The sequence below is a fragment of the Drosophila nasuta genome, chromosome X (genome assembly GCF_023558535.2).
Source record: "Drosophila nasuta strain 15112-1781.00 chromosome X, ASM2355853v1, whole genome shotgun sequence".
Lineage (NCBI taxonomy): Eukaryota > Metazoa > Arthropoda > Insecta > Diptera > Drosophilidae > Drosophila > Drosophila nasuta.
The window spans coordinates 14,203,128-14,221,036 of record NC_083459.1 but is presented as its reverse complement, the minus strand read 5'-3'; the positions used below and the strand labels follow the sequence as shown (position 1 = coordinate 14,221,036).

The following is a 17,909-nucleotide window of genomic DNA, read 5'->3' as shown; positions in this document are numbered from 1 at the left end:
ACTCTGAGGTCAAGTCAAGTATTTAATATTAAAGCTATATTGTTATCGTTATTGTTATCCTTTAAAATTATATCAATATAATGCCTTAAAACGAGATTTTCGGGGGCAGGGAGGTGGGGATATACAATAAGCAATCATCTGCTTCTTCTGTAGGAAGCATTGGGAACACGAGGCGGGAGGTGGAGCATGTTGTTTGGGGTTTGTGGTTTTTATGCAGATAGTTCATTTCGTATTTACACGTCTTGTATAGTGTTGGACGGGCTCTCTCTCTCTCTCTCTCATCTAGGGATGCAGCGGGATTATCTAGTAACTAAACATCATCATCGTGGTCATCATTATCATCGTCGGACAGCCAACTAACCAAAAAAAAACTCAGCATCTCTCCATTGCCATCTATCTTAAAGTACGATTGCAATTAAGTGCGTATATATATATCTGTATCTGTATCTGTAGTTGTATCTGCATCGGCATCTGTAAATGTATCTGCATCTGCATTTGCATCTTTATCGGTTTATCTTTATGTGGTGTATGTAGTTTTATGTGTGCACGCGATTCGAGTGATTTCTCTTGTTTAATCGTACTCATGACTCGACTCTCGTTTCGCAATCAACAGATTCTCACGCTCATCATCGTTGCCCTCGATAATTGTAATTGTATTGGAATGCGCCGATCGATTCAATGGCTTCACACGATGCACCGTCTCGGTGAGTCCCGATTCGGTTAAGACTTCCACCTCATCATCGTCATCCTCATCGGGAACGGTGAAATATGGATGCGATGATACGGGACGGAATTTGTAGCCGGTGAGCACAAAGAACACATATGTCGCCCACTCTCTGAACATCTCATCGAGCCAGGCATACTGAAAGACGACGGTCATCTGCAGCAAATACACAATGATGCGGGTGAAGTAAATGTAACAGATGATCATCAAATAGAATTGTCGGAATAGCTTTAGTTTGCGCAGATTGATGGCAGCCTTGCCATCGGTGGCGGATGCTTCATGCAGATGCCGTATGGACCAAACAATGGGCAGCAGTATGGCAAAGCAGCACAGCAGATCCACAAAGAAGAAAATCTTGTACCAGGTGCGAAACTCGGCATCGCTCTGATCCGACTCATCCGTTATGATTTGTGCCACATTCGCCAGAACCTAAAGAAAGAGGTTTATTCAGTCATATCACAGTATAGTGTTGGGGGGCTTCCAAACCTGCAGGGGAATAACAATCATAAAGATCTTCTTGTCCTTGTCGGAGAGTATGTGTTTAATGAATGTCCAGCCAGTGCCAATTAGCACAATGGTTATGAACAAGACGGCGCCCTTAAGCAAGTGTGCAATGTAGTAGAGTATGGCCCATGTTTCCACATGCTCGCCGCGCTTCTCAATGAAATGATAGTTTATGGAATGGAACATCAATGACAACGACTTGAGGAAAACCAGAACAGCCATCAAATAATGTATTTTATAAACGGTGTGCCTAATAAAAATATAAAGGGCATTAATTACATGTTCTCGGATAAAACAAATAAAGCACGCAAACTCACTTGCTCTTCTTCAGTATGAAGACCCAGAAGAGTCCGGACAAAAAGAAAAGCAGACTCATCATAAAGTATAAAGCCGGTAGCGGCATCTCGCCAGCCGACAAATAATTGCCATTATTGTTCTCTTCAATGTCCACCTGCAAGACAATATTTAGTAAATGCTCAACTCATAGACTTTGCTAACTTACATTGAACGAGAGCTTCTTCGGATTGTCGTAGTTGGGACAAGCGTGGAAATACAAATTGTACAAGCCCTCGTCATGCGGCGTTGCCACAAACATGGAAAAGTTAAAGCTATAATAGTTGATGTTGTCCTCGGTTAGCTTAACCAGCGGCAGACTGAAATTATTGCACAAATCGTTCTGGGATTGGCGATACGAGTTCGACTCGTAGAAATTCGACGCGGATCCCGGTGAATTGTCCACGGGCAGTGCCGGCTCCATCTCAGCGTCGTTGCTAAGCTTGCTATTGCTATTGCTGTTGCTGTTACTTGACGTCGCAGCTGCAGCAATCGATGCTGGCGGCGCCGGAGCAGCTTCAGCAGCCACTTCAGAGTCCGCTGCTAGCACACCGCTGGCTATGGCCGCAGGCGGCAAAGCGGCAGCGGGAACTGCATCAGCTGTGGCTGGCGATGATGATGCCTTTGGCTGTATTGGCGCATCCTTTACCACATCCTTCGGCGCCAGCGCAATTGATGGTGTGGGCCCCTCTGACTTCAGCTTGGCAGCGCCTTCAATCTTGCCCGCTACAATAGGTGAAGACAGTTTCTGCGGTGATTGCTCTTCGTCGGGCTTAAAAGGTTTCTCCTCCGAATTATCGTCGAGATCATCTACCGCCTCCTCGGAATCAATGGGCATGACAGCGCGTCGCACACGCGGCTGCGTAAAGAGTGCAGTGTCGCTAACCTTGCCCACATGCGAGTTGCGTTTGCGGCGATACGCGACATTTTTGTAGACATGCATGTTGACCCACTCTGGGGAGCAATGAACCCGCACCCTGAAAGCAAAGTATATGAATGACTAAAACAATCATCATCGATGGAATAGAGTTAAAACTTACTTCAACTCTACGAGATCGAGCACAAAGAAGAGTATGGGACCGCTGTTCTGATTGTTAGGTGGTTCCTCCAAAATGCATTTGGTTTGATGCGAGTCCAGATACGGATTCAACTGATCAATGGTTGTTTTGTCCAGCGACAGCCCAAACTGAAATTATGGTATAGGTCAAGCAATGTTATACTTCACAAATAAAGTGTTTTATGGTTTATACTTACCAAACCCGACGTTGACTGATCGTCGGCAATTCTCAAGCGACTCAGCTGGACGTCCAAATGTCCGTTTGTGTAGAAACCAAATGTGCTCAGCGCAATATACGGTCGCATATCATTCTGCAAATAGTTTGTTACATAGTATATGATAAGTAAATAGCGGACCGGCTACCGCAGCACTAAAAAGAAACCGAGATAAAAATAAGAATAACAATACTTACGCGCACTTCCACGTGATGTTTGCGCGACAGGACGACATGGGGTGCCGTTAGCAGGGCTGCGATTAGTGCCACAAATATTGATTTAATATTTAATATGTGCGCTGACGCTAGCGCACTCATTTTGCCCACTGCTCTTGTTTATCTTTTGTTTCTCCTTTCTTTTCTTTACGTGTTGTTGTATTCTCGCCCGTGTGGCAATTTTTTTTGCTTCCTTGAGCTGGCAAAACTTGCGTTATCGTGTTATTATTGATAGTATATAAAACTAATGTTGCTCTGGCTGTGGTCCGTGATTTCAATTAATTAATGCCTATTTGTTGCGGCTGCTTGCTGCCGTTGCTATTGTAATTGCAATTGTTAACACTTTGTGCTGATAACTTTTTTATTTGTGTGTTGGTTATAGTTAGAGGTGGAGAAACATCGATGGTAAAATCGATGCATCGATGTTTTTCAAATTGTTTAATACACCGATTTTTTCGTTGGGTGTCTGCAGCTGGATAATACTATTAGAAACTAATTTATTATTAAAGTAAGTTACTAATCTATATGAATTCAGATATTTGCTTGTTAAGAAAGTGTTTTTGTTTTATTTACCGCGGTGTGACCACATTTTGAATATACCAAACTATCGATAATCGGCTATACTTCATTTGGTATATAAGTAATTCCAATTCGGTATATTACTAAAATGCATATTAGAAGGCGCGTTATTTAAAATATTTGATATAGTAAAATTTTAATTTCTTCACAAGTGAGTATTTAAAATCAAATTATGTTATTTATTTATGGTGCCTTATAAATTGAACTCACTAAAAAGGACAAACACAAGTGCATAAATAGCATATAAGAAAAATAGTATTCGAATTGTGCATCATTGTTATTTTTGGTGCCCTCTATTCCATGTAACCGCTGTGAATGTTCCGACGCACATTGATATGATCCCGAGGTCGTGGCTTGAACTTTCCATCTCCCAAGGTGATCGAGACTGGCATTTTCTTGCCCCGAAATGTGCCAGCTTCGATTGCTGGCGCAGGCAACGGTTGTTTAGGAGCCTTCTTCCCTTTTGCATCCTTTTTATTATTGGCTTTTTCTTTGGTTAGATCCTCCTCATAATCCTTATCGGCATCCAACCATGCGATTTTCGTCGAATCATCCATATTCATGGGCCTCACTTGTGTAATAAGCGACAGAGCCAACGCCTTCTGCTTCTTCTGGTAATATACGATCTCAAAACCAAGTGTAACCATTGCCATAATGAGGCCAAAGAGCGTGGCTATAAAAACGCCCCCCAAACTTTCCAGGGTAATGCCCTCCTGATCCTCGGAGAGTGGACAGTCCTGCAGCTTAGATTGATTCCAGTATTTTGCACGAAGCTGCTCAAAAAATCGTTCCTTTTGAAGCTCCAAGATGGCATAGCTCAGTTCGTCCTGTCAAGCAAAAACCATATATGTAAATATACAGACGTCATTGAAAGTGAAAGACTTACGCCTAGATGGCTGCCCTGTTGGACGGCAACGGCGTACGGCTGTTCGGCAAACACTTCGCCCACCTCGGTGAGATTGCAGTTCCTGGTTACCTCATATTTGATCTCCGCCGAGTCATGAATGAACGCATAGTCCGCATTGCCATGCGCGTCCACAGTGGCGAATCCCTCGCTGGCATTTCTCACCGGCTTTGAGCTGTTGATGGACAACAGTATATGTCCGTATTGCTCCTTGATCGGATAATCCCAGATGCGAAATTTACGAAAGTCTCGCGAAGCATTCAATGCCATCTCCTTCCACATGCGATACAACGTATCCTCGGCAAACTTCATGTTCATGAAGTAATGATGCGTATCCGAACTCTCCACAACTGTGTAATTGATGCGCGATTGTCGTGCCAGCTGTTCTAAAGATTGGACCGGCGCCTGCATGCGTTCAACTGTAAGAAAAGCGGCCAGATTGGCGGTGAATGTGGCCAGCATTAAGACCACAAACAGCCAATACGCAGCGACCAGCAGACGTCCTGACACCGCCTTGGGTGCCTCGCCACCGCCTTGCGGCGTAAACGAGGTGAGTGCAAACCAGAAGCTTTCACGAAGCGTAAACTCCCGACACTCGTAGGGATACGCGTCTCGATTGTTCCGTGAGCTGTATGGCGAATACTTGTCCATGAACCATATCATCAACGCAGTACCAATCAGCGCAGCCACAATGCTCACCCAAACCTCCACGCGCAACACCGTCATGAACTTGAACAACGATGTCTTCCGCATGGGTTTTCGCATTACTATCGAGATGCCGGTCTGCTCAAAGTACGGCGGCAAAAAGTCAACGACTTCTTCGCGTTCCGAGTACATTTTGAGAGCGGCCACAGCGAAATCCGTTTCGCCACTAATCAAATCCCCTATGACGCCATCCCATTCGCCCTGCTCATTACGCTCACCCATATGTCCCGTGACAGGCGCCACGATCTCATAGGCAAAGTTCAATTTCTCGGCCAGACGCGCTATGAAATCAATACAGTAACCTTCCCAGATAAGCGCTCCACTTCGTGTGCGCATTGGCTCATGGGTTTGGGGATGACGTCGTAAATAGCTCCAGGGCACACTTTCGGCAGTGCCGACGCGAAAGAAGCGGCGACTCGGACTGATTGTCTCATTGAGCAGACGGAGCTGACCCGCCGACCAAATGGCCAGATCTGTTTTGGCCTCATGTTCATTTGAATAGTAGCCAGCCGATATGTTTGCCACAAAGGTCAGTTCCTCTTCCTCTAGCATCTCCTGTTCATGTTGTGGCTGCTGTTGTTGTTGAATCCGCTGCGTGTTAAACTCGTCGCTGGGTGGTGTAAATCCTATAAAATTGCTCCAGTGCACATTTTCCATCCAAGGATTTTCCTCGTCCTCAGTTACCTCGGCGCTGGCATTGCAATCCATGTATACCGGCTGTGGGAACTTGTAGCTGACCTGTGCTGCATCAATCAGACTGCGGATGATGTCTAGCAGCAGACCCCGTTGCAACTAAGGGAGAAAAGGTCAAGACAATGCTTTAACTACAATCTACCCATCTCATTCTGCGCGGAATATACAAATATTATGCACTTTTCCCTATTCTATCTCTTTTCACTGTTATTACGTTGTAACTGCCGGAAAAATTGTTTTCCCCAGCCGGACCTCCATACAATTTCTTAGGGCTTCCGGTGATACAGTGGGCAAATTACTTTAACTTCATTCTATCCCCTTATCCTATGCGAAGGACATTCAATTTTTTGCCACACTCTCTCAGCCTATCCCTTACACTTCCATTCAATCCCTTCAGGACTTACAGTGAATCCACTGGTGCAGTAAATATCCCTCATCTGCATAGACCGACAGATGGCACGAGCGTTCAATGTGAAGCGCGTGGCAAACTCCACCTGACGTTTGTACTTAAACACCCGATCTCGCGTGTCCAGAAAAACTAGATGCCACTCAGCAGGACGTTGAAACAACTGACCCTTTTGTACCTGCAACGAGTGGGCTTAATCGACAGAGAACAAATCCCACTTAAGAGGTTAATTAACTCACACGCTCGAAGATGCCATTCATTGAGGAGCCGCGAGCAAACATTGCATAATAAGTGGGCGGAGGACGCAGTAAGCTTAGACGGCGCACAAAGTCCTCACTACTGCTACTTGCATCCAGGATGAGAGTGCGAAAGGGATAACCATCGAGCAACTGCTGCATGGCCTCCGAGGTGTCGCGTGCGTTCTGAAAGATCATGGCCACATTGTTGGCACGCTTCTGACGCATAAAGTCGCCAAACATTTCGAGGAACGGCCGCATTATCCTGCCCACACGCACATACCCAATGCCATGTGTTCTCGCCAGCTGCTCACCTTCCGTCCAGCGACTGTAGCTCAGATCCACAATTACTGTGCTGCCTACGCTGTTCAATATATCGCAAACTGGTCGCAGAAAGAAGATATTATAACTGTAAGAGGAGGAAATGCCCTTACTACTCACAGTTTTCCATGTCCTGACCATCATCGGTGTGCGTCAGCTGCATAATCGCATCAACAATGCCAGTGCCTACCTGAAGTGTCTCCAGCTCCTTAAGCACCACCGCAATGTCTGCCTCGAATTCCGCCCGCTGCACGGGCTCAATCCAGAAAACTAGCAACAAGATGATGGAGACTGCAGCAGCTCTTTTTCTTGTTCTCAATCATTAATCGAACTTACTTATCTTCAAGTCATCACCGCTAGTCAGGCTTAATTCTAATCCGATTGTCAGAGTTAGGCAGAGCCAGATCCTTTGGCTACGGATCACGTTCATTTCGTCCGTTCTCCCCGAAAGTTCACAACAAATTGGCTCCAAATTGCAGCAGTTATGCGTCCATTCGTGCATTTAATTGGCCATAATTTAATGTCCATCGATTGATTGCTCAACCAGGGACAATATGCATTATTAACTAGCTCCGATTGTCAAATCCGCATTCAAATTCATATTCCCAATGCACAGACTGCAAGTCCTCGCCACTAGATATCATATATACAGGTTAAAGATACAAGAAAAATCCTTTCCTTTCTTTTTCCGCACTCTTACAACTATTATTTTTAATTTTAATATCGTAACTACAAGATACCCCAATTGCGTTTCAAGACAATTGTGGAGTATCAAATACAAACTGTCTAGTTTATAAATAGAAAACAAAGAAAACAGATTGATCAGGTTTAGTCGTAAACAAAATCATATAATTTTTTATTTATATACCAAGCAATCTGACGTATTACGAGTGGGTAATACTTAATACTTATGTACAACTTAAATATCTATAATTTATATATGTTTTATATATTTACATATATATTGTATAGTAATATTTGATTCGAAAACCAAACTCTCCCTCGGGATCAGTTCTTTGGTTTTTTGTATTTTTTATGTTTATAGCCGATAGATAAATATTAAACTTAAGCTTTAACGAACGTACCTATATACGTAATACAGTAAGTAAACCTACGATATATTGTTAATCAAGCATCTCTTTTAAATAAAAAAAAAAAAATTATAATAATAAACATAAGAGACTATTTTATAATTGATAAAGATAAACATAACTGGTTTCATTTCATCGAGTAATTTGTTTTGTGTTGTAGATATTTTTCTTTTAGGTGCCATGAAGATGGGAAAGTATCGATTCGATATCTTCGATCTGTACACCGGCATCATGCGGCTCCTGATCGTCGCCAGAGTTTGGTTTCATCGGCGCATTGCTGTTGGGAAAAATTTGAAATTTTATATTTGTGCTTGATAATGTGACACCAGCTAGTGTGAGACAACAATATATGCTGCTTCTCTTTCTATTCGTATCTGCTTTATCTGAATCTACTTCAATCCACATTTTATACTTACATCTTAGCCACCTCGAGATCGTTTTCATCGCGCTGCCCGCTCTCCGCTGCCTGTGAGTTGTTGCCCAGCGGCGTGGATGTCGCCACTGGCTTCACCTGCTTCTCATCCTTAGCCTCATCGCGATTAGTGGTCCCTCCTCCTCCTCCTTCTCCTGCACCTCCACCTCCGCCACTAGTATAGCGTACGATGCGTTTCTTGGGTATGTTACGAATGGCGGCAGAATTGGCAGCCGCATTGGCCCCATTATCTTCGCCACCGTTGCCAGAGTGCTGATAGATCAGCTGTGGACTTGTCATGCGCACATTGTGCATCTCATTGTCGATCATGAGACGCATTTGATAGCTCTCAAAGTAGCTCGCTGGCTGGCGTTCCACAGGATCTGTTGGTTTGCTGCCATTATCAGCGTATGAAAAACTGAACGTATTTTCCACATGACTGCTGCTTAAGCACATGTCCAGCTCATAGTCTGGGCTCGCCGCTGGCGCTGTCGTTGCTGCCGATGTTGAGGGCAATGTTTGGGGCTCTGGTGACTTTTGTGTGGTTTGCGCTTCGGCGAGAGTTGCCAACGGCTGTGACGGCTCCAAACGCGCTTCTGCACGTTTCTTGGCCGGCTTCTTGGTCACTTTGACATTGGTTAACGACTTGGTTAGTTTAGGTGGCGGTTCCGGTGATGTTTCTTCTGGTCCAGGAGCTGTAAGTTGCGAAAGTTAGCCGAGTGTTAAAGTGATTGTAATTACTCATTGACTTACTCTTATTGTCAATCAGTCGCGTGGAGCGTCGTGTGCAGCAGCGTGTGGGCTCCACGTTGGGCGCCTTCTTAGGTCGCCCACGACGCTGTGCTGCGCCCAACGCGGGTGCCGGCTGTGCTGCAATCTGAACGGCAATGCGTCCCACTTTTGGCTGCTGTTGCTGCTGCTTCTTAGCACTGAGATTCAAGGCCATAAGCAGCGCTGGATCCAGATCGCTGCTGCAATTTGTCGATGGCTCATTCCCTGACTTGGCAATTGCTTCAGTTGGCTTTGGAATAGCAACCGCTGTTGTAGCTGAGCTGGTTGTTAATACTGTTGTTACGGCTGATACACCCGTTGTAGCTGCTGTCTTCACGGTTGGCGGCGCTTCCTTTCGAGGAGACTTGCCATTGCTTGCCTTGCTCGACTGTGACGGTGGTTGTGACAACTTGGCGTTCTCCCGCATGTTGCTCAGCTTCTTGTTCACTTTGCGGACGCGCGGTTTGGGCGAGACTTGCTGCTTCACCTTGGCCTTGACACGCTCACGCACTTTGGCCAGTTCCTGACGACGCTGCTCCATTACCAGCTGTTGTTTTAGCTTATCCTCAGCTGCACTCGGAGCTGGCGTAGGCGGAGGCGGCGGTGTTGGAGTTCTAGCTGCAGGCGGATTGACTGGTGGAGGTGGAGCCGACGGTGGTGGTGATGGAGGCGGAGGTGGCTTCACTGCTGCAGCTGGCAATTCCGGAGGCGGCGGCGGCGGCGGAGGTGGTGGAGGATTAGCTGGTTTCGTTTTGGGTGCTGGCGGTGCCATCTCCCCGCTAGTATTTGCATCCTTGGTCGCATCCTTGCTGGGTGTCAGCCAATTGCGCAACGGGTAGCGCACCTCGCCATCCTGGCTGACCAGCTGCTGCGGCTCATTGTCGATGGCGAGCGGCGGTTCAGTTGCCGCCGCTGCTGCCGCCTTTAGCCATTCCTCATCCTCGGTGCTGCTAATGTCCGACAGATTCTCCATGTCCAGCAGCTGCATTGTTTTCGCCGTGGACAACGCAACACCGCCAGGCGCCACCTGACTTGCCGCACGTCTGGTTGTGGCCGAGGTGGCCGAGGAGTTGCTGCTGCTGTCGGTGCTGCTGCCGCTGCCACTGCTCGACGAACTGGAGCTGCTGGAGGAGTAAGTGGAGCTGCTGGCACACGAACTGCTGCTGGAATTATCGACCACAGCATCGGGCAAACCCGATACGAGCTTATAATGTGCACCTGGCTCCGCGACATTATCGGGCAAAGCGGCGACGGCGCCCTCAGCGCTGTCCACGGCCTCGGTGCCAAAGGAACGCACACGACGCAGCACCGTCGGCTCCACGGGCAAACGCTCGGCATGCAGCTCAAAGGCGGACACGGCAGAAACCTTGATCGGTTCGGGTGCAATTGTAGTTGTTGCTGGCGATGCTCTGGCCGGTTGCAGGGCACATTGGGCATTCGTATCCGTGTGCTCGGCCTCATCGGGACGATAGTAGGAGCTGCCCGAGGAATAATCCGTTTTCGCTGTGCTGTGCGGTGTGCCCAGGGAGTGGCCAAATGGTGTTGCCCCCGACAGTCGTGTGCCCGGCGTTATGGCCGTTAGCATGGGTGTGTCCAGTATGCTCTTGGTGTCGCTGCCAAACAGAAACGAAGTGCTCGGCAACAGCTTAGCATAAGGTGTGTCCAGCGTGGGTGGCAGGAGCAGAGCGGCGGGTCCGGGTGTCGGCGGCACACCATCATCCGACTGCGATAGCAGCATCTTGAATGGAGTCTCCAGCAGCATCTCCATGCTCGAAGGCACTTGATCCACTGTCGCTATTGCTATCGTTGCTGTTGCCGTTGTAGTTGTTGTTGTTGTAACCTGCTTGGCTGTCTTCTCCGGCAGCTGCTCCTTCTCGGTTTTCAGCTGCTTCGCTGGTTCTTCGATAATTGACACCTTATGCGCATTCTTCTCCCCCTGCAGCTGTTGCTTGTCTTGCTCCTCACGGTTCGCTTCCTTCGGCGGCTCTTTGCTTTCCACTATTTTCTTTGTTTTCTGCGGTGTCGTTATCTTGATCGTTGTTGTTGCCTTCCCAACTGTCTGTCCCGCCTGCAGCTTCTTCTTCTTGGCACTGAGCGTCACCTTGAGTTTCTTTTGCTTAGGCGCCAGCGGCGTGCCACCGCCTCCACCTTTCTTCTTGCCCGCTGCGGTGCGACGACGCGTGCGTTGCGGTCCCTTGAACTGTTCCTGACGCTTGGCATTGATCTCGCGTAGCCGCTGCTCTAGATCGGTGCTGGTGCCGTGCATTTGACGTTGCCAGGCAGCCATCAGATCCGTCTGGTCGTCGTCGTCCTCCTCCTCGACATGCTGGCTGCCTCTTTGATTCTCCTTGCTGTCGTCCAGCGATGTGCCCACATCTGGCTGCTCCTGTTGCTCCAGTTTCACATCCAGTTGCTGTGGCTGCTGTTGTTGTTCCTTCTGTTGTTGCTGCGCCTCTTCCGGTACAGTTGACTGGGAAATAATGCGCTTGCAAGCCTTGACTGCCGCGCGACGCTTTTGCTTACGCTTCGGCGTAGCTGTGCTGCCTTTCGTCTGCTTCGCAGCAACTACAACAGCTTTAATCACCGTTTGATTGCTGCCCTCCTCCATGGCAAACAAGGGCGGCAAGCAACTGTTGCCGCTCTCATTGGCGCTCACATCGGACGAGGTGCTCGGCTTGCTGTGCGCGGGACTGCTGCCAAAGCTGGGTAGGATTTCAACGCTCTTAATGTGCACCGGCTTCTCCTCCGGTGCTTGCTTTGCATGCTCAGGCTGTTGCTCTGTCTGCACCGGGTGCGACTGTTGCTGCTGTTCGCGCAACGCCTTCAGCTGCTCGCGACGCTGCAGCTGCTGCTGCTGGAGCTGGGCGCGACGTGTGGAGACGGGCGTCTGTTGCATTGCATGCGTAATTGCCTTGGGTGAAAAGTTGAGGGTGCGCACATGCGAAGTGCGTTTCCTGGGCGTCGACAAACTGCGGAATGCCTTCACATTCACAATGCCCGCTGTCGAAGGCGTCGCACGCTCCAGCACCACACGCGACGAGTCCAACGAGGCAGGCGGGATCCCATTCGCATTCGCTGGCGCCGCTTTGCGTTCCACAGATTTGTGTACAGCTGCGGCTACTGCTGTGGCTGCAGCTGTTGATGGCGGCGGCGGTTGAGACTCCTCCTCAATCAATTGCACGGGCGGCTCAACAGCAGCTGGCGGCAGTGCCTGATGCGACGATGACTGCTTCACAGCACTGTTAATTATTATCGAATTGGGCAGTTGACTGGCCGACACAGTAATTGGTTCGGTTAGTGGAATTTCAAAGACATCGGAGCGCAGCTGTTGAGCCAACCATTCGTTGTTCACAAGCAGCGGCAGATGCGAGAAGATGCCATCGTTGGACGAGAAGATCATGGGAAATGTTAGCTGACCATTTGTGGTATCCACGCAAACTTGATTCGATGTCGTTTGGACCGTTCCACTCGGTGCTGCCTCACCATCTCCTCCTCCTCCTCCTCCACCGCTGGCATCATTGTAATTGATGAGATTCTCGGTGGTGATGCTGAGATTAACTGAAGCTGCGCCAGTTGCCAGCTGCTGTTGCAGTTGTTGTTGCAGTTGCTGCTGCTGATGCAGTTGTTGCTGCTGCTTTTGTGCGCTCTCATTCGAATTGATCAAAATCAACTTGGATATGCTGAAATTGGGATCCACCACCTGGTCCAGTGAGGTGTTCGCATTCAACTGTATCACCGCATTTCCATTGCCATTCCCATCTCCGCCCGCATTGGCCACCGCCGCCACCGCATTGCGTATGATGAGCGGTGTTTGCGGTGGCTCTGCTGCAGCCAGCTCTGGCGTCTCTAACGTAGCTGCAGCCGGCTGCTGCTGCTGCTCGCCGACATTTGTTGGCGCCGGTGTGCCAACAACCTCTTGGAGCACACGATCAAACGATGGATCCTTCTCGGTCGCTTCCAATATGTTCTTGACCAAATCATCAAGCACCGCCTCAGAGTTTATCGATTCCGGCGTAGGCGTATGCACAGTGACTGATTGTAACGCCACATTGATGTTCTCCAGCAGCTTCTGCTGGAAGTCCTCATTGGTCATGATGGCCTGCGTCAATTCCTGTCACAAGGAACAAAAAGTTAAAAAAGCAGTTTATAGAATATTTCAATAGCGAAAGCGATAAGCCTTAGTTCATTTGATTACATTAGTTGTGCAATATGATTTAATACAAAGCTACAGATCTGCAGTCCAATCATGATTGTAAATGAGACATTTGAACAACTATGGTTAATAGTTGATTACTTGATTTTAGGTATTAAGTGGTTAGCAAGGATGTGGATGAGTTAAAATAGTAAGGTTTAATACACTTTAGTGTAAAAAATGAGTTTACAGTCTAGTCTAGCTTTCATTGCAAAAACTCTCACGAGCGAAAGACAAGACTTATTTTAAGTGCTAAAGGATTAATGAAGGTTGGTATTACAGTAGACAGTTTGAGTTGAGTAACTAAGTTATTAGTAAAGTTTACTAAGAGATTGTATAATTGTTCAATTAGAAGATAACGACTCTCAAAAGTTTAAAAGATCACAAATAGTTTGAAATATAGATAACCTAAGAGAACAATATTAGTGGTAACTATAGTGCAATGAAATGTGTAATTACGGGCATAGCTTGTGGCATGGGCATCATGATCAATTCTGCCGAATCGTTGGTGCGGCTGGTGCCTGTGCGTGGCGTGGAATTATTCTTGGGTCCATGCCCGCTGCCATGGAAGGGCAAAGCTTCGTCGGCGCTACTCGCATCGCTGTTGCAGTTGTCGGTGTGATTGCTGCCGCTGCTGCTGCTATCGAGGGATTCATTGTCAGCGCTGTGCAAGCGATGTGAGCGCTCAATGCTGCAGTACAAATGTGGCGCCAGCAGACGTGGGCGCTTGCTGTCGTAATGTGGCAGCTGTTGTTGTGACTCTTCATCCGTTTGGCCACGCCTAAATGAAAAATACCTTTTCAATACATGACAGTCAGGAAAAAATAAGTAAAAAGTTTACATGCGACGACGCTTGCGTTTTTTGTTTGTGTTTGCTGTTGTGTTGTTGCGCCAGCTGCTATGCGGTGTGTTCTTTTCCTGATGCAGCAGCTCACTGAGACGCTCAGAGAGTTTCATTTGCTGTAAACGCATTCGCCGCTCCAGGGGCAACTTGAGCATTGCATTCGTCACTGCAATAAATACGAAGAGAGAGAGAGAGAGAAAGGAGTTTAAGATTAGGCAAGCGCATCGCATCGCATCGATATTGTCAATCACAAAAACTTACCCAGCGTGTTGATCTTGACGTGCTCGCGTATCATCTCCTCGAGACCGCCATTGAGAAAGTTGTGCGGCAGCAAGCCTTGACGGAATGCATTGAACTCCTGCACCAGATGCGGCGATGTGCGGCATAGAGTTTGGGCCGCACGCTTAAGATTATTGTTGACCAAATAGCCTGCAATTGGAATGGTCATTAAGCGAGTGGATAGCGCGGAGGGAGGCGAAAGGAGAGACTCACCTAGGACCAGGCGCGCTATATCGGAATGTAGCACAATCGATTCCATTTTGTGTGGCTCGCTTTTTTCGCTATGCTCCAAAAATTTATTGTTTGAAGTCTACTTGTGGTGCTCTTTAGTCACAACTGAGGCACATACTTCCCACACACTACGATACTACGATAACAAACAGCAAATCCAAAACCAACTCAAACACAAAAAAAAAAAAAAATTTGTTTATTTGCTGTGTTGTTTCTTGCTGTATTTTTCTCTTTTTTGCAGTCTGCTTTTTACTTCTCGTTTGTCTGTTTTGCTGCGGTTCTTTCTGAATCGGCTTCGATGCCGATGCCTCTCTTCACTCTTTTAGAATGCCGATACTGTTGTTTAATTTCCGTTCCTTACGCACGCACTTTCACTTGCAAATTGGCAACACGCTTATTGAGCTAATCGTTTTGTTTGTGGCGCACGGCTCGGTTTTATTATATTAATTGACAATCGACGGCATCCTGTCGCACTGTACGACAAACACAATATTAAAACACAACAGCATCTGTTTGCCGCCAAAATGTTAATTTTGCAGTGCTGCTATGCGGTGTAGAAAGTATCGATTATTTGTACCGCTGCTTTCGATATACTTTGTTTGTAATCGTACGATTAAAACTGCTAATCACTTGAACTTTTAGTTGTAATTGTAAGAAATCGATAATTATAATTATAAATAACTGATATTTTATTTGATTGCTTATCAATTTGTTTGTCGTAGGAAGTAGCTCATAAGTATTTATCAATTTCGGTAACTATTGAAAAACTCCACAGCAGCACAGGCAAATCGCTATCACTGAGATCTGGTCACATTGTAATTTTGCACATATTGTTGTTTAAATGGCTGCGAAAACAATTGCTGCCGACAAAACGGGGGGCGGTCAAGAACCGCAGGAAAAATCACACAAAGCGGATGCGACGGCCCATGAACATGAACCGGTGGCAAGTGGCGACCAAGCGGACGTTACCGGCACATCGCCAGGGGGCATCAAAAGCGAAACAGGTGGCGGTCGCAAACGTAAGCGACATTTGTTTAATTCGATTCGAACGCAAATGGAGTTTTATTTTGGCGACGCCAATCTGAGCAAGGACCGTTTCCTGCGACGTTACGTGGAGCAGGATCCATGTAAGTACGTTCCAATGTATCCATAGTGTGCTTTATTGAAATTCGGTTTCTTATTAGATGTGCCGCTTGACATATTTCTTACATTCAACAAGATCAAAACACTCACCCAAGATGTGCAACAAATATCGCGTTCGCTGTCCAACTCACAGCTGCTGGAGCTGGACAAGAGTGGACTAAAAGTGCGTCGCAAGACGGCGCTGCCCGTGCAACGGGATGTCAACGATAAAACGCTCTATGTGGAAGCCTTGCCACGCACAGCAACCCACGATTGGCTCAAAGAAGTCTTTAGTCGATATGGTGCCGTTGCTTATGTATCGCTGCCGCATTATCCGGGCACTCGCAAGATCAAGGAGTTTGCCTTCATTGAGTTCGAAAAGAGCTCGGCCGTGGAGAAGGCGGTGAAGGCATTTGCCCAGGTGCAAGGTGTGCTGTCCGTGGAGCACACAGATCCCGCTGATTTGGCCAGCATTCGTTCGTTTCAACAGCAACAGCAGCAAAAGTCAGGTGCAGATGTCTCTGATGCAGCAGCAGCTGCTGGTGCAGAAATAACTCTGAAGCGGGAATGCGACAAGGAAGAAACCCATGATGGAGCCGTGTCCGCCAAGCGTGTGAAACTGGAGGCACCGCAGGAGCAAAGCGATCAAGCAGCTGGCTTGGAAAGCACAGATGCCGAAATGTCGCAACAAAGCGAAACCGATGACAATCCCGAGGATGCTGGTGATGATCGTGCTGGCAAAGAGAGCGGCGGCGGCGGCGATGCAAAGCAGACGCAGCATAAGCGACGTCGCAAGCAAAAGAAGAAACCGCTGCTGGACAAGCACAAGCCAAACATTGAGCCAAGCGCCATGGAGCTGAAGGTGCTGCCCAAGAGCAGCTGGTGCAGCATGCGCAATAAATATCTCAATCTGCAGCGGCGCATCATCAGCGAGGCGAAGAGCAAACTGTGGCGCAGCGGTGGCGGTCAGCAGACGCATCTTGGCAAGAGCAACACAGCACTGCCTCAATTGCAGGCCCAACACCATCACCACCAGCAGCAGCAACAACAACAACAGCTAACCGAGATCAAGGGCAACAGTGTCGCTGGCTCGGGCGTGGTGGTCGCCGCCAACAGCAGCAGCGGTAGCGTCGGACATGAGGAAGGCGAACCGCTTAGCGATGCGGGTGATCACCACCACCATCATCATCACCGTCATCATCATGCCGTTGCTGGAGGAGGCGACGTGCCAGTGCCTGCCAAACGACGCAAGCGCAACAAGAATGCCGCTGGTGGTGTACATAAGATGAATATGAATTTCTATGGTGCCGGCGGCAGCGAAACGGATGACACCGCAAAGCTGCCAGCCAAGGCCGAGGAACGGGCGCCACTCTTCAAATACGAGCCGGGTCTGATAGTCGAATGTGCACTGCATGAGCCGTGCACCAATGTCAAGGATTTCAAGGCCGATATGCGACAATATGCGGACATCAAGTATGTGGACATCAAAGAGGGCGATCAGCTGGCGCATTTACGCATGTCCACCCCCGAAGCAGCCGATGAGTTGGCCCACAAGTTGAGCTGTGCTGAGATGCAGCTGAAGGTACTGCGTGGCCAGACGGAGCAGCAATATTGGCGCAAGATCGAGCAGGATCGCGAGGCGAAGCTGACGAAGAAGGTGCGTGTGCAGCAGAAGCGTGGACGCGAAAAGTTTGCAAAGCTGCTGGCCAAACACATCAAGTTCGACGATGCTGACGACGATGAGATAGCCGCCAATACAACGGGAGGTCCAAATGGAGGAGCAGCTGCATCAGCAAGCAACAATCTATCCGCTGATGTCTAACAGAATAAATAAAGAGGAAGAAAACAAAGACTTCAAGTTGTTTTGTAGTACAACTATTTACAAAAACAGGCAACGAAAATAATGAATATTTTTCACTTTATTAAATGAACTGAACTAAAACAGTTTTAGGACATCATGTTTCTAAATTTCAAATCGAAATCAATCATTGAATATTTTGTTGTCTCCTAAATAAGAATTGGGGTTTAAAATATAGTAAATTACTATATATTGAGGGAAACTAGAAATACAATAA

General features: G+C 47.7%; 4 protein-coding genes across 4 annotated transcripts; 1 reads left to right on the top strand and 3 right to left on the bottom strand.

The window, feature by feature from the left end:
• Positions 1-9: 9 nt before the first annotated feature.
• Positions 10-3,527, bottom strand: LOC132795921 (protein GPR107). Its single transcript, XM_060806883.1, has 7 exons — positions 3,031-3,527; positions 2,816-2,929; positions 2,602-2,747; positions 1,731-2,538; positions 1,546-1,679; positions 1,211-1,478; positions 10-1,153 (listed from the first exon to the last, which is right to left on the bottom strand). The coding sequence occupies exons 1-7, from the start codon at positions 3,148-3,150 to the stop codon at positions 572-574; spliced, it is 2,172 nt and encodes a 723-aa protein (XP_060662866.1). The 5' UTR covers positions 3,151-3,527; the 3' UTR covers positions 10-571.
• Positions 3,528-3,880: 353 nt separating this feature from the next.
• On the bottom strand, positions 3,881-7,450 carry LOC132796799 (ionotropic receptor 25a). The gene is made up of 6 exons (XM_060808100.1): positions 7,229-7,450; positions 7,013-7,162; positions 6,575-6,954; positions 6,334-6,513; positions 4,514-6,028; positions 3,881-4,454 (listed from the first exon to the last, which is right to left on the bottom strand). Exons 1-6 carry the CDS (start codon positions 7,392-7,394, stop codon positions 3,921-3,923), a joined length of 2,925 nt encoding a protein of 974 aa, XP_060664083.1. The 5' UTR covers positions 7,395-7,450; the 3' UTR covers positions 3,881-3,920.
• Positions 7,451-7,766: 316 nt separating this feature from the next.
• LOC132797347 (nascent polypeptide-associated complex subunit alpha, muscle-specific form) lies at positions 7,767-14,897 on the bottom strand. Its single transcript, XM_060809067.1, has 7 exons — positions 14,695-14,897; positions 14,464-14,631; positions 14,200-14,368; positions 13,818-14,139; positions 9,149-13,277; positions 8,400-9,090; positions 7,767-8,260 (listed from the first exon to the last, which is right to left on the bottom strand). The coding sequence occupies exons 1-7, from the start codon at positions 14,738-14,740 to the stop codon at positions 8,155-8,157; spliced, it is 5,631 nt and encodes a 1,876-aa protein (XP_060665050.1). The 5' UTR covers positions 14,741-14,897; the 3' UTR covers positions 7,767-8,154.
• A 590-nt stretch (positions 14,898-15,487) lies between these two features.
• LOC132797348 (la-related protein 7) lies at positions 15,488-17,864 on the top strand. The gene is made up of 2 exons (XM_060809068.1): positions 15,488-15,839; positions 15,897-17,864. Exons 1-2 carry the CDS (start codon positions 15,554-15,556, stop codon positions 17,654-17,656), a joined length of 2,046 nt encoding a protein of 681 aa, XP_060665051.1. The 5' UTR covers positions 15,488-15,553; the 3' UTR covers positions 17,657-17,864.
• Positions 17,865-17,909: the final 45 nt, after the last annotated feature.

What these genes read in the sequence shown, in the direction of transcription:
- LOC132795921 (XM_060806883.1), bottom strand. Translation starts at nt 3,150, where the DNA reads ATGAGTGCGCTAGCGTCAGCGCACATATTAAATATTAAATCAATATTT. An exon ending in ATCAGTCAACGTCGGGTTTG is followed by an intron (nt 2,748 to 2,815) that starts GTAAGTATAAAC and finishes CCATAATTTCAG; the next exon opens with TTTGGGCTGTCGCTGGACAA. An exon ending in CGAAGAAGCTCTCGTTCAAT is followed by an intron (nt 1,680 to 1,730) that starts GTAAGTTAGCAA and finishes ATTGTCTTGCAG; the next exon opens with GTGGACATTGAAGAGAACAA.
- LOC132796799 (XM_060808100.1), bottom strand. Translation starts at nt 7,394, where the DNA reads ATGCACGAATGGACGCATAACTGCTGCAATTTGGAGCCAATTTGTTGT. An exon ending in CGGTGATGACTTGAAGATAA is followed by an intron (nt 7,163 to 7,228) that starts GTAAGTTCGATT and finishes TCTTGTTGCTAG; the next exon opens with TTTTCTGGATTGAGCCCGTG. An exon ending in TGAATGGCATCTTCGAGCGT is followed by an intron (nt 6,514 to 6,574) that starts GTGAGTTAATTA and finishes CACTCGTTGCAG; the next exon opens with GTACAAAAGGGTCAGTTGTT.
- LOC132797347 (XM_060809067.1), bottom strand. Translation starts at nt 14,740, where the DNA reads ATGGAATCGATTGTGCTACATTCCGATATAGCGCGCCTGGTCCTAG. An exon ending in TATAGCGCGCCTGGTCCTAG is followed by an intron (nt 14,632 to 14,694) that starts GTGAGTCTCTCC and finishes TTCCAATTGCAG; the next exon opens with GCTATTTGGTCAACAATAAT. An exon ending in GATCTCGAGGTGGCTAAGAT is followed by an intron (nt 8,261 to 8,399) that starts GTAAGTATAAAA and finishes TTTTCCCAACAG; the next exon opens with CAATGCGCCGATGAAACCAA.
- LOC132797348 (XM_060809068.1), top strand. Translation starts at nt 15,554, where the DNA reads ATGGCTGCGAAAACAATTGCTGCCGACAAAACGGGGGGCGGTCAAGAA. An exon ending in TTACGTGGAGCAGGATCCAT is followed by an intron (nt 15,840 to 15,896) that starts GTAAGTACGTTC and finishes GTTTCTTATTAG; the next exon opens with ATGTGCCGCTTGACATATTT.